The following is a 24493-nucleotide window of genomic DNA, read 5'->3' as shown; positions in this document are numbered from 1 at the left end:
AACCCGCGTCCCCTGCATCGGCAGGTGGACTCTCAACCACCGCGCCACCAGGGAAGCCCCTTTCATCAATTTTTAAATTGGATTGTCTTATTATTGAATTTTAAGTGTTCTTTATATATTCTAGATACAAGTCCTTTATCAAATATATGGTATGCAAATATTTTCTGTTAATCTATAACTTGTCTTTTCATTTTCTTGATGTCTTTTGAAGTACAAAAGTTTAAAATTTTGATGGTGTTTAATTAATCCATTTTTTCTTTTATGAATCATACTTTTGGTATTGTATCTAAGAAATCTTTGCCTAACCCAAGATCATGAGATTTTTCTCCTGTTTTCTTCTAAAAATGTTATAGTTTTAACTCTTACATTTAGGTCTCTGATTCATTTTGAGTTGATGTTTGTGTATGGTGTGAGGTAAAGGCCTAAATTCATCCTTTTGCATGTAGATTTCCTAGCACCATCCAAAAGATTGTCTTTTTTTGAAAAGACAATCTTTATGTTAAGAGACCAGATCTTAAATGTTCTCACCAAAAAAGGAAATAATTATGTGAAGTGATAAAGGCATTGCTAATAAATAATCATATTGCAATATATAAATGTATCAAATCAACAGGCTGGAGAGTTCCCTGGCTGTCTAGTGGTTAGGACTCCTTGCTTCCACTGCCGGGGTCCAGGTTCGATCCCTGGTCAGGGAACTAAGATCCCACAAGCCACGTGCTGCGGCCAAAAAAAAAAAAAAAAAAAACCAAAAAACAGGCTGTACATCTTAAATTTACACAATATTAATTATATCTCAATAAAACAAAAACAATATTTTCCCCATGAAAACCAATAAACAGAGCTAGTATAAGGAGAATGCCCCTAGCCTCCAGGTCAAATGGATTCCTTTTTCTTGTACGTTATCAAATGGATATAACATGGATATGGTTTAGTGTATATCATATTTGTGCCATGACTTTCTTAAACAATTTTTTGTTTTTCCTGCAGTTCTTTTAAATAGCTTTACTTTTTCTCTTTTGAGAGAAGCATTTTCCTGTTTTTAACTCATCCCATCTATTTCTTGGAATTCTTTTTTTCTTCTTGACGACAGTCTTCCTTTTTTTTTTAAAAAAGACATTCTTCCTTTTTTAGTATCCTGTTCTTGTTTTGCTTTGAATTTCTTCTCAAATCTACGCGTACTCAGGACCAGCTACATAATTTGCAGGGCCCAGTACAAAATGAAAATGTGGGCCCCTTGTTCAAAAACGATTAAGAATTTCAGGTTGGCAGTAGCAGACCATGAAACAGGCATGGAGCCCTTCTAAGTACAACTCCAAAGGTCACACACCCATGAAGCCTGAAGCCGGCCCTGAGTGTACGAATTAGGGTTTTTCTTTTCCTTTACGTTCTTTTGGCCCTCTGAACTGTCTCTGTTACCTCTAGGGTCAGTTCACTTTTGCTCTGCATGTTTATCTTTTTTTTTAAATTAATTAATTTATTTATTATTTATTTTTGGCTGCATTGGGTCTTTGTTGCTGTGCGCGGCTTTCTCTAGTTGCGGTGAGCAGGGGCTACTCTTCGTTGCGGCGTATGGACCTCTCATTGCGGTGGCTTCTCTTGTTGTGCAGCATGGGCTCTAGGCGTGCAAGCTTCAGTAGTTGTGGCACACGGGCTCAATAGTTGTGGCTTGCAGGCTCAGTAGTTGTGGCGCACGGGCTTAGTTGCTCCGCGGCATCTTCAGGAACCAGGGCTTCAACCCGTGTCTGCTGCATTGGCAGGCGGATTCTTAACCACTGCGCCACCAGGGAAGCCCTGCATGTTTATCTTACTGGTTCTTTTTCAGGCTGCTGGTTTTCTTTAAGCATCTGGTGATCCCTGCTTGTCCAATCACATTTTCAAACGAACAAGGGGCTGGGTGACTTATTTAAGCAACTGGTATGAAATTTGGGGCTTTCGTAAATATGGTCCTGCTTTCCCACTGGCCTCTTTGTCCAGCTGAAGGTATGACTGAGAACCCTGTGTTTGGAGGCAGCACTTGTCAGTGATAACTTGGGGGAAACCAGGCTGCTGAGAGCTCACTCCCAGATGCCAGAGTGGGGAAGGCTATCCTCAGGAGCACCAGTAGCCTGGGCTCTTCCTGGATGCTTCATGCAATGTTTTCAAAGAACAGTCATCCAGTATTGTTCTGTTTTTCCTGTATGTGAATGTTGGGCAGCTTGAGATCTGTGTGGCAAAGCATGGGGGAGGAAGGTGAGGGAACAGGGAACCAACAGGCACAGTTTTTCAGAGATGGACTAACCTCTGTCCTCCCTCTGCCCTCTCGACTCCTGACCTGCACTTCTACCACAGCCTGGGCCCCTCTGGATCCTCAACTCTGAGTCCAGAGCCTCTGGGGGTCCTTGAGGCTCCATTGTCCCCACCTTGAGTTCTGTCCTAGCCCCTACACTTCTTTCTGCTTTCTGTCTTGCAGAAATTTATCAACATTTCTTTCTTGGTGATGGTCTCCCTCCTGTTCACTTTGCTTTTTAATTTCTTTGCTGTACATAGGGAGGATGCCCTTTGAGAGGGAGATCAGACTACCCAGATTCCCATCGCCACTCCACTTCTGACTGCTGTGTGACCTTTTGTGCCTCTTTTCACCTCTCTGGGCCTCAGTTTCCTCATGGTGTGAAGATCAACTGGGATAATACAGAAGCCACAAAAGGCTACCCGCAATCAGTTCCTGGGTCTGCAGATCTGTCTCACCTGGCCCACACTGTTCTTTATTTTTTTTCTTTAAATGCACTGCTAACATTTAAAAATTGGGTGATTTCACATAAAAACAGGGATTTCCAATCACTTGACAAACTGGAAAATGTAGCCGAACTGGGCCCACCTTCCTACTGGGCGATAAGTCAGCCACAGTGAACACTGGCACAGCCTCCAGGCTGGGCTCTTCTCTCCGGTTTGCTTCCACCCAGTTGGTCTCACTTTGGATACTGCCTGTCTCTTGTAGGCATTTGAACTTGGGATTCCTGGGATTCTGTTTTGAGAGCCTCTAGCACAGAACCAGCTATTATTATTATGAGGCCAGCCGGGGGCTTGAACGCAGCCCTTGCTCTGATCACCAGGCCCTGCTACCCCCGGCATGCATTCACCCAGAAAGGGTACCGTTTTTTAAAAATCTACCTAAAAACTCTCACAGGCCAGTAGAGGCTCTGATTATCAATAGCTCAGTCTGCCTTCTTAAACGAGAAGACACACCAGATCTTTGTACATGCAAACAATTCCCAAAAGCAAAGAATTTTCAATCTTGTTTTATTGATGGTTTTTCTGTAACCATTTGTCACAGGTTAGAAACAACACTGGCGCCACAGTTCAGAGTCAAGAGTTAAAATTAATAAGGGAGAGAATTCCCTGGCAGTCCAGGACTGCACACTTCCAATCCTGAGGGCGCGGGTTCGGTCCTTGGTCGGGGAACTAAGATCCCACAAGCCGCAAGGTGCAGCCCAAAAAAAGAAAAAAAAAATTAATAAATGAGGATGTCAGGTAGAGGAAAATCTCCCCGGGGCATCAAAAGGAAGCCATTCTGTCTACAATTGAAAAGACTCACAATACGAGGTGATGACAACTGCAACTCTCATACATGGTTGATGGGATCGCCAATGGCACGATCATGCTGAAAAAAACGATCGGGCGTGTTCTTGTAAAGTGAAATACACACTTACCATGTGATCCAAGAATTCCACTCCTACATAGTTACTCATGAGAAATGAAAACATATGTCCACGCAAACACTTGTGTGTGCATGTTCATAGAAGCTCTATTCATAATAGCCTCAAGTTGGAAACAACCCAAATGTCCATCATGCTGGATGGGTAAACAGGTCGTGGTTTAACCTGTTCAATGGAATACTACTCCGCGATAAAAGGGAGTGAACTACTGATGGATACATGCAACGATGTGGCTGAATCACAGAACGTGATGCTGAAGGAAAGAAGACACAGGGGCACATTCTATAGTTATCAGTCAGGGTCCAGTCAGGAGACTGGAACCACACAGGAATTTGAAGGGAGAATGTTTAATATACAGAATTATTAATTATAGCAGAGGATTAGAGTTAGAGGGATTCGCTGCTAAGAAATAAGAGAACGCTAAAGAATATAGAAATAGCAACTACAAGGAGCAGCCACTACCCCTAAGATCTAAGACAGAGAGCTTGAGAAGGATGCCAGTCCCAGGCTGTCCGTGGCAGCCCCAGAATCCCTGCTGTTTTTGGAGAACACTTGGAGATGGCTCACTAAAGGGCAAAAGAATCCCTTTGGTGCTGCGCCTGTAGAACTTGCTGGAAATCCACCCTCTGGTACTTGCCAGAAGTCAGTCCTCTAGGATGCCAGGGAAAGCAGTTCCCAAGGAAGTATCTCACCAGCGGCACTCAGCTAGGAAACCAGCTGAGGTGGGTGCCAGGGGAGGGTGCTGGCTGAAGGTTGCTGCTGACTGCCAGACACCGGAGAAGCATGCATGTACGCCTGGGAATGGGGCAGGAGAAGCTGCCTATCCCGGCAGTCTGGAAGTGGGAAGCAAAACCCCTTCCTCTGTATCACAGACTCTAGGTCCATCCACCTTACTGCAAATAACACATATATATGGAATCTAAAAAAAAAAAAAAATGGTACTGATGAACCTAGTGGCAGGGCAGGAATAAGTACGCAGACATAGAAAATGGACTTGAGGACACGGGGTGGGGGGAGGGGGAAGCTGGGGCGAAGTGAGAGAGTGGCATGGACATATATACACTACCAAATGTAAAATAGATAGCTAGTGGGAAGCAGCCGCATAGCACAGGGAGATCAGTTTGGTGCTTTGCGACCGTCTAGAGGGGTGGGATAGGGAGGGTGGGAGGGAGGCTCAAGAGGGAGAGGGTACGGAGATATATGTATGCATATTCACTTTGCTGTGCAGCAGAATCTAACACTACTTCCTCCTGCAATGCCTCTCTGGCTCCCTCTACTGGAAATATTTAACATGTCAGCCGGCAAAGGGAAAAGATTTACACGCCCAGATTCCAATTTCTCAACTTGGAGCTGTGAGGAAGTAAATTAATAACTGGCACACCATATGATTCCATTTATATGAAATTCTAGAAGAGAAAACTCGAATTTATAGTGACAGAAAGCAGATTAGTGGCGGGGATGGAGGTGGGGCTTAACTGGGAAGGGGTAAACCTTTTAGAGTGAAAGAAATGTCCCACATCTTGGCTGTGGGCATGGTTGTACAGTTGTACGCAGTTGTTAGAACACAAATTGTACACTTGAAATGTGTGCATCTTATTGGACGTAATTTATACATCCATGAAGGTAATTTTTTTAAAAAGGTACCCATTCTGGGAAACAGGGCTCCCTGTGTGCAAATATAAATGGAACATGTACGTGTACACACACAGCGGAAATGCACCACAAAACCCACCACCAAGATTCCCCAGCTTATGCAGGTGCATATCTCTCCATGGGGTGTTATTGGAAGTAGTTTCTGGCTTTAGCTTGGTGGTTTGCTCATGCATTCTCCCTGAGGAATTCAAGTTCAACATGGGTGCCCTGGGTAGTTGGCAGAGTTTTGAAAGGGTGATGAGGTAGATGTGTGCCCACCCCCTCTCCCATTTCCCTTCTCCCCAAGGGGGATCCACAGAGAGCATCTCACTAGGTTCCTAATTCTTTCAAATTATCAAATCCTCATCCAAAGAGCGAAAGCCTACAGCTCTTTCATGACCATTGAGAGTTATTCCTTGAGTCCCAGGCATGGCTTAGGGATATTTGTCCTTCACTGCTCACATCCATCATTTGAGGTAGAACAATAGTTATCCCCATGTTACAGACGAGAAAACTGAGGCTCAGAGGCCAGCAACATGCCTAAGTGATGGCCTGCCCAAGAAGAGGCAGAACCAGGATTTGAACGTTGATCGTCTGCCTCCATAGTGGGAGCTCCTGACCATCAGCTATCCTGCTGGGAGCAGCAGCCCAGGATCCTGGAAACCTTCAGTTGCTCCCTGCCCTCGGCAGAGGGTCCTAATAGGCTTTACAGACACTGAATCTTGTTTTTTTAAACTTATTTATTTTATTTTTGGCTGCATTGGGTCTTCGTTGCTGCGTGTGGGCTTTCTCTAGTTGCGGCGAGTGGGGGCTACTCCTCGTTGCGGTGCGCGGGCTTCTCATTGCAGTGGCTTCTCTTGTTGCAGAGCATGGCCTCTAGGCATGCGGGCTTCAGCAGTTGCGGTATGTGGGCTCGGTAGTTGTGACTCATGGGCTCTAGAGCGCAGCCTCAGTAGTTGTGGCATCCGAGTCATGTGGGATCTTCCTGGACCAGGGTTCGAACCTGTGTCCCCTACGCTGACAGGCGGATTCTTAACCACTGTGCCACCAGGGAAGCCCGGACACTGAATCTTTGGCAGTTGGGTCTTTTCTACCCCCATGATTATATTCTGAAAAAATTCAATGATACAGAAAAGCGAATTCAAGCATACAGAAAAGCTGATTTTTAAAATTTTTTTATTTTTATTTTTTGCCATGCTGCACAGCTTGTGGGATCTTAGTTCCCTGATCTGGAATGGAACCCACGCCCTCGGCAGTGAGAGCTCCGAGTCCTAACACTGGACTGCCAGGAAATTCCCAAAGCTGAAATAATTATACAGTGGATAAACACTGACTCCTAAGAAAGGGAGACAAGGACCATACCCATGTATTTTTTTAGACCGATACTGAAATATTACTATTCACAGTAACTGTTCAGTCTTCCAAATTCATAAAACAAAAGTTAACGACATGATATTTCAAATACCAAAACGTACCAGGGTTTGATCCCTGGTAGGGGAACTAAGATCCCACATGCTGCGCCGCACGGCCAAATAAAAAGAGAGAGAGAAGGACAATTCCATCATCGTGATTTGTACAACAACAAAGAAGATAAAGTGTTTACTTTTATGTGGCAAAAAGCATTAAAAAAAAAAAAACAGTGGCTACTCAGGGAAAAGTATGTGCTAGCAGGAGACCACGTGGAGACGGAGAAATGCTGGGGAGCCCCCAGCTGTTTGAGTCCCCACCTCTGGTGCTCGACAGAGTGATGAGCCTTCAGGTGACCCAGCACCAGCCCCTGCCTGAGGACCACTGCATGAGAGCCGCTGAGAACTGATTGGCTGAGCCCAGTCAGTCCCTAGAGCTATAAAAAATAATCATAAATAATGGTTATTATAAGTATATGCCACCAAACCATGGCAATGGTATCACCACTGAGTCACGGAGGTATTTTTGTGCAAAATTTTCCATCACTATAAAAAGGCCCTACTTGATTGGAGGAACCACTGAGGAGAGAGAGAAGCTACCTCTTAATACTCTCATGGGGTCCTTAATTTAAAAATAATCCTATCGTGCTCACTTTGGCAGCACATATACTAAAATTGGAACAATAGAGAGAAGATTAGCCTGGCCCCTGCACCAGGATGACAAGCAAATCTGTGAAGCGTTCCATATTTTAAAATAATAGTAATAATAATAATCCTATCTTTTGTTTGATAACAGTGGGGAGAGCTTTTTGGACATCCCTTGGTTCCTTTCCATGGACTACCATCTCTGTTTTTATTGTTGTTATCGTTTCTAGTAAACCTTTTCTAGAAAGTACACAAACTGTACAGCCTGATGAATTTTTACAAACGAACGCACATGTAACCAGCCCTCAGATCAAGAAACAAGATGAGGCCTTCCCTGGTGGCGCAGTGGTTGAGAGTCCGCCTGCCGATGCAGGGGACACGGGTTCATGCCGCGGTCCGGGAAGATCCCACATGCCGCGGAGCGGCTGGGCCCGTGAGCCATGGCCGCTGAGCCTGCGCGTCCGGAGCCTGTGCTCCGCAACGGGAGAGGCCGTAACAGTGACAGGCCCGCATACTGCAAAAAAAAAAAAACCAAAAAAAAAAAACAAGAAGAAAGAAAAAAAAACCTTTCTAAATGTTTCTAAAGGTAGTTCCTCTGCCCAGATGGAACTTTTTTTTTAACTTATTGAAGTAGAGTTGATTTACAATGTTGTGTTAATTTCTGCTGTACAGCAAAGTGACTCAGTTATACACATATACATTCATTTTTATATTCTTTTCCATTATGGTTTATCACAGGATATTGAATATAGTTCCCTGTGCTATACAGTAGGACCTTGTGGTTAATTCATTCTATAATATTTATAAGAGTTTGCATCTGCTAATCCCAAACTCTCAGTCCATCCCTCCCCCACCCCCCTCCCTCTTGGCAACCAACCACAAGTCTGTTCTCTATGTCTGTGAGTCTGTTTGTGTTTCACAGATAAGTTCATTTGTGTCGTATTTTAGTTCCACATATAAATGATATCATATGGTATTTGTCTTTTTCTGATGTGCTTCACTTCGTATGATAAGCTCCAGGTCCATCCATGTTGCTGCAAATGACATCATTTCGTTCTTTTTTATGGCTGAGTAGTATTCCATGGTATATATGGACCACATCTTCTTTATCCATTCCAGATGGAACTTTTAATGCTGACTGGAATTCTCTTGGCCACCCTTTGTGAGTGGTACCTGTCCCCTGAAATACAGGTCACTGAGCATCGTTTCTTTTAGCAAGTGCTGCGTAACAGACCACTCAAGATGCAATGACTTAAAACAATAACCATTCCTTTATTATTCTGGCGGCTCTGGGGATTGACTGGGCTCAGCTAAGCAGCTCTCAGGGGCTCTAGTGCAGGTGCCATCAGGCAGTGGTTGGGACTGGGTCATCTGAGGGCTCACTCACTCCTCTCTGTAGCACCTTGGATGGGGAGACCCAAACAGCTGGGGCTCCCAAGCATGTCTATCTCCCTGTGTATCTCCAATGTGACGACTTCAGGGCAGCCAGACTTACATGGTGACTCAGGTCGTGGTGTGCTGGAGCTGGCTCGCACCGGATCCTGGAAGCATGTTGTGGACAGCTCTTTCCAACGCCAAAGTCCAGGGACGTCGTGTTGGTAGCTTGCTGTCAGCCATGGAAGGTATATTCACACCACAGAAATCAGCAAATGTTACACACCCAGACTCTTTTCTTTTTTTCCCCTACAGAGCCAGTTGTTAAACGTTTTAGGAGCACACCACTGGACTCACGGCTCCCCATGCATGCATCCCCAGAGAGTCAGGCAGAGGCTGTATCCTCTTTCCTGACCCAGCCTCTGAAATCCCTTAGCAATGTCACTTCTGCAATGCTCTGAAAGGCGAAACAATCCCAAAGGCCTGCCCATGTCAAGCGGAGGGCTGTGGACGCCACTCCTTAATGGAGAATGACCAGTTCCTGGAAAAGAGCACATCAGTTTGCATACGTTGTTATAACCATCTGGGGAAGATGTCTGCCATGCATCACAGGTCCCTGGAAACCGAATATCAGTAGCATCCCCCAGTCACTGTGACAACCAATACAATATCCTCCCCACCAAACACACCCACACACACACACTCCCAAACACCCTAGCAGCAGGCAGCGCCGTGCCATTCTGACCCAGCCAGTCGTTGGCATTCAGCCGTGTTGGACACGTTGGCTACAAGGCACCTCGTGGTCCTCAGGAGAGCATCACACACAAGCATTTTGAATACCCAGGGCTCGTATGGTACATCACGTGAAGGTCCTTGCCCCTCAGTGAAGTCTGGCTGCCCTCATTGTGTGAGGGGACCACCCCCAGCTCCAGGGATCCCCTGTTTGCCAGTGATCGGCACACATCCATACCGGGCAAGCGGGTGGATTCGCTTGTAAATTGCAGCTAATTATTAATGCAGCTAATAACCACCTGGGGCAAAGCACACCCTAGTCTCTAAAGCGTGTCTCCACAACTTCAGTTCTCTGTTGTGGGGGTGAAGGGGAATCGGGCTTTGTGCCACGTCCACGGACCACTGGCTTGATAGAGCCTTAATCCTTAACAAGACCTTAATCAATTTATTTCAAAATAGTAACCGCTGACATGAATGGAGCACTTACTGGCATTAGATAGTATAACAAGCATTAGATCATTGAAGCCTCTTAACCCAGGGCAACCTCCAAGGATTGTTCTGGACATTGAAACACGGTGATGGGATTCAGTGCGATGATCCAGCTTAAGTGCTCGGCACGGGTGGTTTAGTCAGGGCTCAGTAAATGTCACCAGATGAAAATATTGTAGCTAAATCGTTGCGCACCAGCTTTTTATGGTGTGTAATAATAATAGCAACTAACATAACTTAGTGTCTAATATTATATCAATAGCACTTTTATTTATGAAACACCAGCGATTATTTAAGCGCTTTACAAATAAATATCAATTCGTTTCATCCTCACAATAACCCTATGAAGTGGGTAAGGTTAACATCCTCATTTTCAGAAGAGGAAACTGAGGCATAAAAAGTTGAAGTGATTTACCCTTGAGGCAAGAGGCTTAGCTGGGACTCAAACCCAGGCTGGCTGGACCCAGGCATGAGCATTTCATCACTAAGCTCTTCTGCCCTGATGGGGAAATGAAATGCGTTTCTCACTAGGTCTTGAGCTATTCACTGAGTTCTTGTTAAATAAAGGTGTTTCACCTTGCTATGCCTCAGTTTGCTCATCTGTGAAGTGGGTTTCTTTAGGGAAGAATAAAGTAAGAAAATGGGAAGGAGGAGGAGGTGATGGTCATGAGGCCCTGAAATTGTAAATAATGTGGCCAGGGACAGTCTCATGGAGAAGTTGACATCTGAGCAAAGATTGAAGGGAATGTGGAGGTGAGCCAAGAAATGCTCTGGTTCCAGGTGGAGGAAACAGCCTGTGCAAAGGCCCTGAGGTGTGGAGGCCTGTGTGGCTGGGGCAGAGTGAGTGAGGGGGAGATGAGGGCAGGGAGGTGATGGGTACAGATCGTGTGGGGCTTGTGGGCTGCATTGAGGACGTTGCCCTGACCCTGAGTGAGGTGGAGCCACAGGAGGGCTCTGAGCAGGGCAGGGACAGGACCTGACTCAGGTGTTCACACCTGACAGCTGGGGAAAGGAGCAGGGAGACAGTAATGGTCCAGGTGAGAGGTGATGGAGAATAGAGGAGGTTCAAAGACTCATCCCTGGGACTTCCCTGGTGGTGCAGTGGTTAAGAATCTGCCTGCCAATTCAGAGGACACGGGTTCGAGCCCTAATCTGGGAAGATCTCACATGCTGCAGAGCAACTAAACCCACACACCACAACTACTGAGCCCGCGTGCCACAACTACTGAAGCCCACACACCTAGAGCCCGTGCTCCGCAACAACAGAAGCCACCTCAACGAGAAGCCCATGCACCCCAACAAAGAGTAGCCGAGTAGCCCCCGCTTGCCGCAACTAGAGAAAGCCCATGCGCAGCGACGAAGACCCAATGCAGTCAAAAATAAATAAATTTGTTTTTTAAAAAAAGACCGATCCCTGACACTGAAATCAGAGGGAGGAGGAAGGAACAGCTGAGGAGACCGACTAGGAGCCACAGGCAGACGGGAGGGGTCCAGAGAGACATGCTGGCCCAGAGCCAAGTGAGAAGAGCGTCACCTCACTGTGTCAGGTGCTGCTGACAGGTCAAGCAAGGTGAGGATTGAACAGTGACTACTGCCTCAGCACCAAGGGGGGGTCATTGGTGACCTTGACATTTCAGGGTAGAGAAGGAGGGCAAAGTCTGATTAGAGAAGGTTTGAGAGAGAATATCAGTAGAAAATATGGAGGCAGTGAGTGGGACAACTTTTTGGAGAAGATTTACTATAAAGAGGAGCAAAGAAATGGGGTCAGAGCTGGAAGGGGAGGTGGAGTCAAGAGGAGTTTAATTTGTTTTCAAATGAGAGATGACTCTGCGAGCTGATGGGAATGATCCAGTGCAGAGGGGGAAGCTGAAGGTGCAGCAGACAGAGGGGAGAACTGTGAGACGGTGACCTGGGGTGGGCGCAGTCACGGTGGGAAAGCACAGTGGTACATGGGGCGGTGGGGGTCTCTGGATGTTCACTTCCCATCGATTTTAGTTTTTCTGCAAAATAAGAAGCAAGGAGGGAATTCCCTGGTGGTCCAGTGGCTAGGACTCCATGCTTCCACTGCAGGGAGCATGGGTTCGATCCCTGGTAGGGGAACTAAGATCCCCCATGCTGCGTGGCGCGGCCAAAAAATATATAAATAAGAAGCAAAGAGAGAGTGAAAAGGTGGAAGGAAGTGTGATGTGTTGGGGATAGGGGAGAAGGTGTGAAATAGTTATCTACAGAGAGGAAGAGGAAGAGGATAAGAGAAATGTAATCTGATTGCCAGGCAGCACTGTGGGTACACTTGAGCATCAAGTGCACAAACTTAAAGTGAGACCAGCCAGTGGAGTTGTGTGTTGTTCTTCAGCTGCTTTAAACTGTGCGGGTACAGGCACAGGTAGGTGGAGGGCTGGATTTAACCGGGGCACGCGTTGGAAGAAGCCAGAGGAGGCAAGGGTGTATGCAAAGAATGTTTTAAATGATTAACCAAGGAATTTAAGCTGGATAAGGAAGAACTGAGGACTTGAGGGGGTGTGGGGCAGTGAAAAAGAGGTAGGGACAAAGGATGGGAGATCATAGTGGGTTGGAAGGACTGTGTGTGTGGGGGGAGGGGGTAGGTCTAGGGCACTGGAGGGAGAGAGCTGGAAAGAGAGGAGGTGATGCGTGGGGAGTGAGAAGCCTGAGACTGAGGTTCTGAAGAGGCTGTGGTTACTGAGACAAGGTGTAGGTGCGACCACGGGATGGAGGGGCTAGAAGAACAGCTGGTCAGGGAACAAGAGAGGCCTGGTGGCAGAAGGAAGGATCGTCATCCTGGATACGGAAATCACCAAGAATGTTGATAAGAGCAGCTTGAGTGGCTGTGAGCCTGGAGCTAAAATCATGGAGAAGTGAGGGGTAGTCATCTGGGTCAGCAGATGATGATGACAAGGTGACAAACGATCTACCCTGATGATGAGATTCATAGCTGCGGCATTTGGGGGAGGATGGAGGGAGAACCTCTGGAAACAGCACCAGGGAGCAAGGAGATTTACCCACTTGGAAGGCCCACAGGACGGCTGGATTCTGGTTAGAGCAAAAATGTGACAAGAATCTTCAGCGAAGGGATTGAAGAAATAGATTTTGCTGAAGGACAGGTCCTGGATGCCAAAGGCCCTAGAGTTGGGACAGGTTGGGGGATGGGATGGGAATGGTTTCCTCCTCGGTGGATTTTTCTCATGGGTCTTCAGTGTGCATATGGTCATATGTAAAGTGCTTAGCCAGACACAAGTGCACCGGCCAGAGACAGAAGTCGTGGTTAGCAGTCCTGGTGGGGTCGTGATCAGGCCAGGGGTTTGTTGCTTGAGGGGGAAAGGTGGGGGGAAACCGGTCCCCGTCCAGAGCCAAGTGGTAGGAAATAGATGCTGCATTTTCTTGGTTATGACAGTCCCCCGGTCGCCCGTGTACCTGGTGAGGTCACGGTCAAGTCGCAGGGGACTTGCGTCCTGGAAGGAGAGGTGGAGGGAGGCCGGGCTGCTCTGACCCGCCGACGCCTCTCGACCTGCAGGACTCTGGCGGCCGGAGATGGGCGCCCGGCTTTCGCGGCGGCGGCTGCCCGCGGACCCGCCCATAGCCTTGGACGCGCTGCCGCCGGAGCTGCTCGTGGAGGTGCTGAGCCACGTGCCACCGCGAGCGTTAGTGACACGCTGCCGCCCAGTGTGCCGCGCCTGGCGCGACGTGGTGGACGGGCCCACCGTGTGGCTGCTGCAGCTGGCCCGCGACCGCAGCGCGGAGGGCCGCGCTCTCTACGCGGTGGCCCAGCGCTGCCCGCCCAACAGCGAGGACGAGGAAGAGTTCCCGCTCTGCGCCCTGGCGCGCTACTGCCTGAGAGCGCCCCTCGGCCGCAACCTCATCTTCAACTCCTGCGGAGAGCGTGGGTGCCGGGGGCAGGGGCTAGCAGCAGGGGCGGGGAAAAAGAGACCAAAAGGATGTGTGGCCTGGGGACCCAGGCGAGGTGGAGTGAGTGGGCGCGGCCAGGGTGAAGCAGACAGGGGCGGGGCCGGGAGCAAGGGGACGTGGTCGAGGCTCTTGGGAAACTGGGTGGGAGGAGCCAGGGGCTGTGGGCCGTATAGCGAGCCAAGATGGCTGGGCGAGACAGAGCAGAAGGATCCAGGGGACTGGGCCAGGAAGCTATGCTTGAACTGTAGATTAGGTGGGCGCGGTTAAAGGGGGAGGAGCCCGGGGAGGCCTGGGGAGAAGCCGATTGGGTGCTGGCAGGGGCGGAGCTCGCATAGAAATATAAGGTCGTATTGAGAGGCTGTGGGGAGGGGAATGAATGAGTGGGCGGGACCAAGGGAGGAGGGGCCCGGAAGCGGTGGTGTAAGGAGCCCGGGGCGGGGCCAGAATTGAAGCCCAGTAGTTTGAGAGTGAAGGGAGGCAGAACAGGGGGCGGGGCCTAGAGAGGCTGGGGAGAAGCTGAGTGGATGGGCAGGGCTGAGTGACGCCGTCGTGGGGTGGGACCACGAATACAGCCTGCTGGGAGGGAGGAGCTGGTGGGCGGAGCAAGCTAGGTGGTGGCGGGTTCTCTGCGGGGCGAGCTGGCGGGCGAATTCCTGGTGTTCAACCCTTTTATATCTCACAGAGGGCTTCAGAGGCTGGGAGGTGGAGCACGGCGGGAATGGCTGGGCTGTGGAAAAGAACCTAATACTGGTGCCGGGCGCTCCTTCCCAGACCTGCTTCGTGACTTCTTTCGAGTGAGTGGCCCTTGATCCCTGGTGCGAGGGAGGGGGACTCTACCCTACCGTCCTCATCCTCACCCTCACCCACTTTCAGCCTCTCCTTCGCACATTCATTTGTTCAGTCAGTCAACCAGCTAATATTTGTTAAGGGCCTACCAGGTACCAGGCACTGTTTTACATGTCAGAGACACAAGGAAAATTCAGAAAGATCAGGAACCTGCTCTTTTTTCATTTGCATTTTAGATGTAGGGTTGGGGAAGCCATTAAACGCATAAACAGTAAAAAAAACAAAAAACAAAAAAAACATAATAAACATTTAGAGGGCTTACTCTATGCCAGATGCTTTACATGTAAATTTTTAAATCCTGGCAATAACCCTATGACACAAATACCATTATTATAAATGGTGGATCTGGGATTCGAACCCAGGTAGTCTGACTTCAGAGCTTCTGATGGTGATAAATGCTGTGAAGACATAAAAACAGTTTGACTGGCTGATTCTCTATCCTCATACCCCATACCCATTTTCCTTGTGCCCTGCCCCCACAGTCAACCATTCTTGTGGCATCTAGCTTTCTAGTATTTACCAGTATATTAGGGGTGACGGGATATCTCATTGTTATTTTAATTTGCATGTTTCAGTTTACTAATAATTAAACATCTCTTCATGTGCTTGTTAGCTTTTTGGATTCCCTCTTTCGTAAGTTGCCTGTTCATATTTTCTATTAAGGTTGATATCTTATTCTCGTTGATATACAAGAATTTCTTGTATATTCTAGCTGTCAGTCCCTTGTCCATCCTGAACATTATAGAAATCCCCCACTCTACCATCTGCATTAACTATGTCCATGGTGTTATTTGGTATTTACATATGATCAAATTCATCTTTTTGCTTTAGAATTTGTTTTTTGAAATTTTGTTTAAAAAATCCTTCCCTACCCTTAGATCCTAACAGTGTTCTCTTATACTCTCTTCTAGTAACCTCATAGTTTTATCTTTTACATTTAGATCTTTAATCCACCTTGAATGTGATGTTCGGTAAGGATCCAGTTTTCTTTTTATCCCCCTCCTTATATTGAGCCAGTTTTCCCAACACCATCTACTAAAGAATCCTTCCCTTCCCCCATGGAATGGCGGTGCCACCTCTATCATTTATGAAGTTCCCATACAAACCTAGGTCTGTCCTTGAGCACTCTGTTCAGTTCTGGTCAATTTATCAGTTCTTCTGATAAATCACTATTTCTGTTATTATGGCACATTGAAATTCGAGGAGAAGGACTGTTTACAAAGGTGCAGGCAGAACACAAGAGATACTACAGGACTCTAGGCTAGTAACAGTGGGGGGAAGGGACCTTACCACCCCTAGGCCTGGCAGGGGTAAGGGGAGGAAGCAATTACCGAAACATGAAGACAGAGAAGGCTGGGAGGAGAGGGCACTGTGGAGAGGGCCCTTTCGTTGAGAAATACAACAGTCCCACGATGATCCCTTGGGAGGGAGCCAGGAGAATAAATACCCTGATTTCACTCTCTTCTCCCTTCTATCTGCTGCTGGAGCTTCCCATTGACTGACCCAACAGGAAGTAGAGGGTAAGGGAGACCCTTCCATGCAGGCAACACAACCTTAGACCATGGGCCTCTTGGTGCTTGAGGAGACCCCAGAATTCTCTGCTCAGAGGTCTAGTATGTGGGCCTCCATTTGTATTCATGTCCTGGTCCCCACAAATATTAGGGGCAGGCCTGCATACAGTCAGCCTCCTGGAGTCCACAGCAGAGTGAAGGGTGGAGGGGATCTGAGAGGCCAGTGGGGTTGCACAGCCCATCATACATCTTGTCTGGTAGAGCAACCCTGATGGGCTGCTTTAGACAGGGTAGTCAGGGGAGGCTTCTGGGAGGAGGTGATTTCTGGGCTGACTTGAATGATGGGACTCTCTACCCCCCCACCCATCCTATCATCCCCCCTTCCTAGATGGTGCTTCAAGAGGCAGCTTGTGGACTTGGTGATGGAGGGTGTGTGGCAGGAGCTGCTCGACAGCTCCCAGATCGAGATCTGTGTGGCCGACTGGTGAGTGGAGAACCCCCCGTGGTGGCAGCAGTTCTGCAGAAGGGAGTCATTTCACATCCCCATCGACCCCACGGGCTGGCACTGCTACTGTGCCCCCTTCATAGTGAGGCTGACAGAGGGGAAGCGATGCTCTCATAGTAGCAGAGCCAGGGAGGGGCGGAACTTTGGTGAGCCCAGAACCCCCAGATTCCTACACCCTCAAGCTCCTCCCCAAGGTTGTGGTTCCTCCCCAGAACACCATTACCTCCCCACCCCCGTCCATATACACCTGACCCACAGCCTCCTGAATCTGCCCCCAGGAGCACCCAGGCTCTTCCCCCAGGCCCTGGCTCCACCCCAGGGGCACCTAGGCTCCTCCCCCTAGGTTCCCAGGCCTAACCTCATCAAAGTGCAGGGAGGCCAGACCTCAGTCGCCCTCCCCAACCCAGAGACCTGAGCGGGTGGTGAGGCTATCAAGGCTCACTGCCACCCGGCAGGTGGGGTGCCCGGGAGAACTGCGGCTGCATCTACCGGCTCCGGGTCCGCCTCCTGGACATGTACGAAAACGAAGTGGTCAAGTTCTCGGCATCACCCAACCCGGTCCTTCAGTGGACTGAAAGAGGCTGCCGACAGGTGGGTCCAGACTACCTTCCCTGACCCAAAGGCACACCCACCTCTCACCCTGCTCAAATTCTGCTCTCAGCACTGCTGGGTATCTATAACAACAGCTAACAATCATTGAACCCTTATTACAGGCCTGCCCAAGAGTTTCACCCATTAATTCATTTCATTAGCACAATGGCCTCGCTGTTCAACAGACATTTTTGAGCACCTACTGTGTGCCTGCTACGCTCTAGTTGCTAGAAATGCAGCAGTGAACCGAAGTCCTTGCTCCATCCCCATTCTAGAGTTGGGGAAACTGAGGCATGGGAGGTTAGGTGACTGGCCCGAAGTCACCCTAAAGCGTGCAGGGCCTGATTCAACCCCAGGCTGGCTCCTGAGCCTAAACTGTCATGGTCATCATACCTCACTTATCAAAGTAACCTTTTAGGTGGTCTTTTGGTTTCCATTCCTGATCTCTTCCCACCCACCCCCAACCCAACACACAGACTCAGCATCCAGAAAGCTCCTATTAAAAAGTGAGTCAGGGGCTTCCCTGGTGGCGCAGTGGTTAAGAATCCGCCTGCCAATGCAGGGGACACAGGTCCGAGCCCTGGTCTGGGAGGATCCCACATGCCGCGGAGCAACTAAGCCCGTGCGCCACAACTACTGAGCCTGCAGTCTAGAGCCCGCGCACCTAAAGCCCATGCTCTGCAGCAAGAGAAGCCACCGCAATGAGAAGCCCGAGCACTGCAACAAAGAGTAGCCCTCGCTCGCCGCAACTAGAGAAAGCCCGCGTGCAGCAATGAAGACCCAACACAGCCAAAAATAATAAATAAATAAAATAAGTTTATTTTTATTTTATTATATTATTTTTTTTGCGGTACGCAGGCCTCTCACTGCTGTGGCCTCTCCCGCTGCGGAGCACAGGCTCCGGAGGCGCAGGCTCAGCGGCCATGGCTCACGGGCCCAGCCGCTCCGCGGCATGTGGGATCCTCCCGGACCGGGGCACGAACCCACGTCCCCTGCATCGGCAGGCGGACTCTCAACCACTGCGCCACCAGGGAGGCCCATAGATTTATTTTTTAAAAAAGGTGAGTCAGACCACGGATCTCACCTGCTTGTAACCCTTCCGTGGCTACATCTCAGAGCAAAAGCCAACATCCTATCATGCAGCTATAAAAAGGAATGAAGTACAGATTCACACTTCAACATGCGTGAGCCTTGGAAACTGTGCTAAGTGAAAGAGGCCAGACACAAAAGGCCACATATTGTATGATTGCATTTATATGAAATTTCCAGAATAAGCAAAGCCATAGAGACAGAAAGCAGATAGATTACTGGTTGCCAGAGGATAAGGGGAGGGAGGAATTGGAAGTGACAGCTAAGGGATTCGAGGTTTTCTTCCTGGGGTGATGAAAATGTTCCAGAATTAGATAGTGGTGATGATTGCATAACATTACGAATACACACACACACACACAAACAAAAAAACCACTGAATTGTACAGTTTTAAATGGTACATTTTATGTTAGGTGGATTTTAGCTCAATTTAAAAAATTAAAGAAGATTAAAAAGCCAGAAGCCAGGGACTTCCCTGGCAGTCCAGTGGTTAAGACTCCACGCTTCCACTGCAGGGGGCGTGGGTTCAATCCCTGGTCGGGGAACCAAGATCCCACATGCCGAGTGGCGTGGCCAAAAGAAAAAAAAAAAAAGCCAGAAGCCAGAGTCCTTCTGTGGCTGATCTCAAAGGCCCCACACGATCTGCCCGCTACCTCCCTGACCCCATCTCTTACTTCTCCCCTCACTCTGCTCCAGGCACACTGCCACCTCAGGGCCTTTGCACTGACTGTTCCTCTGTCTGGAACACTCCAGATCCCCACTTGGCTCCCCTGCCCCATCAAGTCTCTGTCATCTCAGTGGGGCCCTTGCTTTACAATCCCACCCTCCTGCAGTATTTCCTCCGCCCTTTCCCCCATCTGTCTTCAGCGTCACAGTCTAGACTCAGCTTCGCCAGGATACGATCTTTTGGCTGCTTTCTTCACGGCTATATCCCCAGCGCCTGGAGCAGGGCCAGGTACCTACTTGGTGTTGGGGAACATCTGTTGAGGTTGCAGAGGAAGAGGAGTCCATGGAGCCTCATTCCCTCACTCTCCTTCCCTGCACAGGTCTCCCACGTCTTTACCAACTTTGGCAAGGGCATCCGCTATGTGTCTTTTGAGCAGTATGGAAGAGACACGCGTTCCTGGGTGGGGCACTATGGTGCCCTCGTGACCCACTCCAGCGTGAGGGTCAGGATCCGCCTGTCCTAGCTAACCAGCCTGATCCAGCCTTCCGGGACAGACTGCCATCTGCCAGACACCATCGTCAATCAAGGTCGGCTCTGCAGCCACGAGCCGGAGGATGCCCGAGGACAGTGGGGGTCCCGTGTAGCCTGTTCCCGGAATGTTTCCAGTGAACCCCACTTGCTGATGCTTCAGCGTGGTGGCCCCCATGCTATTCGAGAAACCAGGGATCCAACCAGGCTGGTCACTTGCTTCCCCAGCTCCCCAGGGGGAGTGTCGGAGAGTAACTCAGAGACCTGTACGCTACTTGCAAATTTTTTTCTCACATGTGTGGATATCAGTTGACAGACTGAGTCAGAAAACAAAGGCCAAACCAGGATTTCAGACAGAGGAAAGCTGCGGGCAGTCGTGGACAGGACTCTTATCAGCATGCTTTGGGGGCAAGGTGATTGCTGGCAGGGAGCAGAGGTCCTTGAGGGAACCAGCAGCAGCCTCAAAGTGAACTCTTCCTGTTGTTTTGGGGAGTCTCTGGGATTTGGCAGCGGGGCCCGTGCAACCTCCTCCAGCACCACGCCCATCAGCACCTCCCCTCTGGGCCAGGTGCCATTTCTTTCAGAATTTCTGAGGCCAGTTCTGTGCTGACCCCCAAACTGTATCCTCCACCCCCACCTCCTGCCCCTGCCTCGGGGGCAGCTCGCCTCCTGTCAGGCGACAGCCTCCTTTTCTCCACACTTGAGCCCACTTGGAGATGGACCCCAGGAGCAAGGCATGCTGTGAAGGAAAGCTCTCCTTTCCCCAACTGAGCGCAGCCAACAAGCTCGCTCAATAAAATCGGTGCTAAGCATGAGGTGATGGGGGATTTTTGTCTGTAACTGATGCACTTGTTTGCCCCTAGCTCCGATCCTAAAAGGCCTTGTGGGATGTTTCCAATCGTGAGAACTTCAGGTGTGCTAAGTGCCCTGCAAGAAACAGAGGTGGGCTTTGAGAACCCAGAGACGGGCTACAAGGGCTCACCCAACAGCTCCTGTGCCTGATCTCAGCTGTTCTCCCAGCAGCTCTCACGGAGGCACTGTCATCACTGCCATTTAGTCCAGACAGAAACGGGCTCAGAGTTTAAAAGGCCTGCCCAGCGTCACCTGGCCAGGAAACAGGGGGAGCCGGACTTATACCAGACATTGGGTTCCAAAGCCTGAGGATACAAGCTCAGCTCCCAAATTTTCAAACCTAACATGGCCAAGCACATGATCGCGTGAGGGCAGCATCACTCTCAGTGCCATTTTCCAAGGGAGGAAACTGAAGCCAGAGGGGGAAGCAAATATACCCAGAGTCACAGAACAAGGAAGAGGTGGAGGCAGGATGTGAACCCAGGTGTGTGCGAGTCTGAGAATGACAGAAGAGCAGCACACACCGTTAGTCCTTGCAACACCCCTTCGTGGCCAACATTACAATTACTGCCACTTTTCAGATGAGGAAGCTTGACAGCAGGGCTTTCGTGCCCAGGCCCTCAGCCTGCAGGAAGGGGAACTGGGCCTCAGTGCTGCCCACTAACTCCAAAGTTTAAAACAGAGTGGCCACTGCATGTGTTATACACATAAAGCACCCAGTTTAATCTTCACCAAACCCAACAAAGGCGATACTGCAAGTGGAGCTATTTTTTTCTGCAGGAGGAAACTGAGGCCAGAGGGGATGTCGGTGCCCAAGACCACACAGAGGGCAAATACCATGCAAATACCACAAGGGGGGGGGGGGGCGTGTCTCTGTGTTTATTGCAACCCCTTCCCAGTAGATGGCACTACAGTGTCTCGTCCCAGCAGAAGAGGTCCCTGGCGCCAACATGGAAACCAAGAGTGTTGGGAGAGGGGCGCCTTTTTTCTGACTCACACCCAGGACCACTATGGGTTAAGGGTGGTCCTGATGAAGAGGCGGCCAGGCTTTGAACCACGACCAGCTACTTCTAGAGTTGTATTGGCTTCCCAAGGACACTGCAGGGGCCCCGAGGGGAAGGTTTTGTTCTGCGGTGATCACCCACCCGCCGTGTCCCGGGGGGAGGTGGGGAGGGAGTCACTTCTTCTTCTGCACATGGCCACAGTCGTACTTGCCCCGCACGATGGTGAGCTTGACGCCGGGCAGGTCCTGCGTGCGGCCGCCCTGCACGAGCACGATGTGGTGCTCCTGCAGGTTGTGGCCCTCTCCGGGGATGAAGCAGACGGCCTCCCGACCGGTGCTGAGCCGCACGCGGCAGCATTTGCGGTTGGCCGAGTTGGGCTTCTTGGGCTTGCGGATGAACGTGCGCAGGACCACGCCCTTCAGCTGTGGCCGGCCCTCCGTGGGGCCCACTTTCGTAGGCGGATGCTTTGGAGGCCCCCGGCGGTGCATCTGGTTCAGGGTGGCCATGGGACGCGGGGCCCAAGGCCGCGGGGCCAGGGCTAGGCCTGGAGAGACACAACCGGGAGGACCGTGGTTATTATCCCAGCGAACAGATGATAGCATCAGCCACTCCGCTCTGGTGTTCTCGGCACCGTTCCAAGCACTTCGCCAGGGTGCATTTGTTTACGGCTAGGGGTACTCACGGCTGAGAGTAATATAACATTTATGGAGTAACCACCACGTGTCAGGTCCTATTTTAAGCATTTTCTATGAATTAACTCATTTTATTCTGCAAAGAAGACATTAATTTTAATGCTGTTTAAACAACAGTAAACGCAAACAGGCTCCCACGGTGTCCTGTACTGTTCTATGCATCGTACCTACGTTAATTTATGCTGCTCCACAGCGACCCCAAGGGGTATCCCTGGGAGGTGTCACTCCTCCTCCTCCCGTCGCACCCTCTCCTATCCCGGTGAGCAGATCCTATCAACTGAACCTTCACAACTGATCAGAATCCCTTTTCTCCCTCCCCCATGGCATCCACCCTGGTCCTGTCCACCCCCGTCTCCCACTGGACTCTCCTGTCCTCCTTCCTCCTCCTCCCAGGTCTCCCGACTCCTACTGTCTGCTCTCCACTCGAAGCCACAGGGACCCCATGGACACCTGGGTCAGATCACATCCCTCCCCTGCTCAGAGCCCTCTTGTGGCTCCAACTCAGTGAGGGTAAGAGCCGAATTCCCCCCCGGGGGCCCACGAGGCCCCACCACGAGGCCCCACATGGTCTGCGAGCTATTTCTCTGACCTCATCTCCTCACTTGCCCCCTCGTTATCCCTGCTCCAGCCTCAGCCTGTGTCCACAAACACATCAACAGAAAGGAGGGCAGGGTGGCTGCAGTGCAGTGAGAGGAAAGGCAGGTGGGGGAAAAGGGCAGGAATATGGTTCTAAGGTAGATGACAGGATGTGCTCATAGACAGGAAATAGGACATAAAAAGACTCAAACAACCGGATTCTCTTCAACAAACATTCATTGAGCACCTACTGTGTCTTGGCCCCAATCAATAATGGAGATGCAGGTGACTGAGACAACCCTGGGCCATGTCCTCTTGGAGCTCCCAGGCCAGAGCTGTGAGGTGCATCCTCTCTCTGTGTCACTAGCACGAATGCCCTCTCACACCCAAACGTCACACTCCCCTCCAGATTCAGGGCAGGTCCTTGCCCTACAGTCCATTGCCATGTGTCCTTATGCCTCAAGTTACAGCACAATCCTCAGAGAGGACGAGACATTCCTAGAAGTCTCTTCCGACGGGTCTGCCCTTGACCAAGACTGTTCACCTCTCAGTGCCTCACTGTCCTCATCTGTATGGTGGGCACCACAGTCAGGTCTCCCTCCTGAGCACCGTGTGTGAGAGGCTTCCATGAAATATGCATGTCAAGCCAGCCCAGATTCCCCAAGCAGGGCACAGATCTGTCTTGTCCAGTCCTGTGACCCTTGGTGAATAAAGGTCTGCAGAGTGACTGAGTGGAATATTTCTCATAAGGGCATGGCCCAGGAGAATCATTTGATGTTTGTGGAAGAACTAGGTTCATAAATAAAGTGTCCCTCTCAGTGCCTGGCATGTAGTAGGCTCTTGAAAAACATCAGTTGGGGACTTCCCTGGCGGTCCAGTGGTTGAGACTCCACGCTTCCACTGCAAGGGTGCAAGGGGCGCGGGTTTGATCCCTGATCAGGGAACTAAGATCCCACAAGCCGTGTGGCTCGGCCAAAGAAAAAAAAGGAAAAGAAAACGTCAGTTGAATGAACGACTTCAAAGTCTTGCTTGGATGTCTCACCCATGGGAAGTATTTAATATCATTTGCTGAAAAAAATAATTGATCCGAACTCCTGATACCCACCAGACGCCTAAATGCTACTTCCTACCTCTTGCCCTTGCAACCCCTGCTCCGCCGAAACTCGGGGCTATGGCAGAGGGACACAAGTCCCAGGGGAAATAACCCTCACGCAGCCTCGTCTCTGCAGCCCAAGCCCCCCATTTACCATGATTTAGGGACGTGCGGAGGCCACGGAGAAGGCCGGACCAGGACATCCCGCCGCCTGCAGCGTCCCTGTATTAGGGGATAAGAGGCTCATTAAGCAGGAGGAAGGGAAAGTGGCCGTAGTCGGGGGAGGGTCCAAATTCTCCCCATCCCACTCTCGGAGCCTTCCGGTTAAATCTACGGAATTTCCTCTCATTGTAAAACCACAACCCCTAACGCTGCTAACAGAAAATCCCTCCGTAAGTTTAGTCTTGCTCTGAATAGGCTCTCCCAACCGCCCCCACTCACAAACAGAAGGAAACTAGAAACTGAGAGGAGGCCCGGGAAGTTTGGAGAACCCGAGAACTCTGCCGACCTTACCGACCCTAGCCGGGTCCACAGACACGCCGAATGCGGCCTCTAGCACGGTCTAGGGATTATCCCGGCAGGGATTGGCTGGTTCTGCCTCTCCCGTACACTGAAGGGGCGGGGAACAGACGACGATTGGGCAACGAC

General features: G+C 50.0%; 2 protein-coding genes across 4 annotated transcripts; one reads left to right on the top strand and one right to left on the bottom strand.

Moving 5' to 3' along the window:
* Nucleotides 1–13516: 13516 nt before the first annotated feature.
* On the top strand, nt 13517–20345 carry LOC309976788 (F-box only protein 17; the record flags this gene model as incomplete). 2 transcript variants are annotated; one of them, XM_082862561.1, is made up of 6 exons in its annotated part: nt 13517–13865; nt 14574–14685; nt 15679–15708; nt 16637–16732; nt 17209–17344; nt 19480–20345. In XM_082862561.1, the coding sequence occupies 6 exons, from the start codon at nt 13517–13519 to the stop codon at nt 19621–19623; spliced, it is 867 nt and encodes a 288-aa protein (XP_082718687.1). In that variant the 3' UTR covers nt 19624–20345. The 2 variants fall into 2 exon arrangements, with proteins under 2 accessions (XP_082718687.1, XP_082718688.1); XM_082862562.1 differs by lacking the exon at nt 15679–15708.
* A 906-nt stretch (nt 20346–21251) lies between these two features.
* Nucleotides 21252–24412, bottom strand: MRPS12 (mitochondrial ribosomal protein S12). 2 transcript variants are annotated; one of them, XM_082862522.1, is made up of 3 exons: nt 24363–24412; nt 24000–24067; nt 21252–22028 (listed from the first exon to the last, which is right to left on the bottom strand). In XM_082862522.1, exons 2-3 carry the CDS (start codon nt 24046–24048, stop codon nt 21658–21660), a joined length of 420 nt encoding a protein of 139 aa, XP_082718648.1. In that variant the 5' UTR covers nt 24049–24067; nt 24363–24412; the 3' UTR covers nt 21252–21657. The 2 variants fall into 2 exon arrangements, with proteins under 2 accessions (XP_082718648.1, XP_082718647.1); XM_082862521.1 differs by having other exon boundaries at nt 24359–24402.
* Between the last annotated feature and the right edge of the window lie 81 nt (nt 24413–24493).

The sequence above is a fragment of the Leucopleurus acutus genome (assembly GCF_964270905.1).
Source record: "Leucopleurus acutus genome assembly, chromosome: 20".
Taxonomy (NCBI): domain Eukaryota; kingdom Metazoa; phylum Chordata; class Mammalia; order Artiodactyla; family Delphinidae; genus Leucopleurus; species Leucopleurus acutus.
The sequence above is the reverse complement of the archived record's forward strand: the minus strand, read 5'-3'. Positions and strand labels throughout refer to the sequence as shown.

Bases quoted from the DNA above. Each gene is read 5' to 3' on its own strand.
- MRPS12 (XM_082862522.1), bottom strand. From the start codon at position 24,048: ATGTCCTGGTCCGGCCTTCTCCGTGGCCTCCGCACGTCCCTAAATCAT. The intron at 22,029-23,999 runs GTAAATGGGGGG...GTGTCTCTCCAG, and splicing joins CCGCACGTCCCTAAATCATG to GCCTAGCCCTGGCCCCGCGG.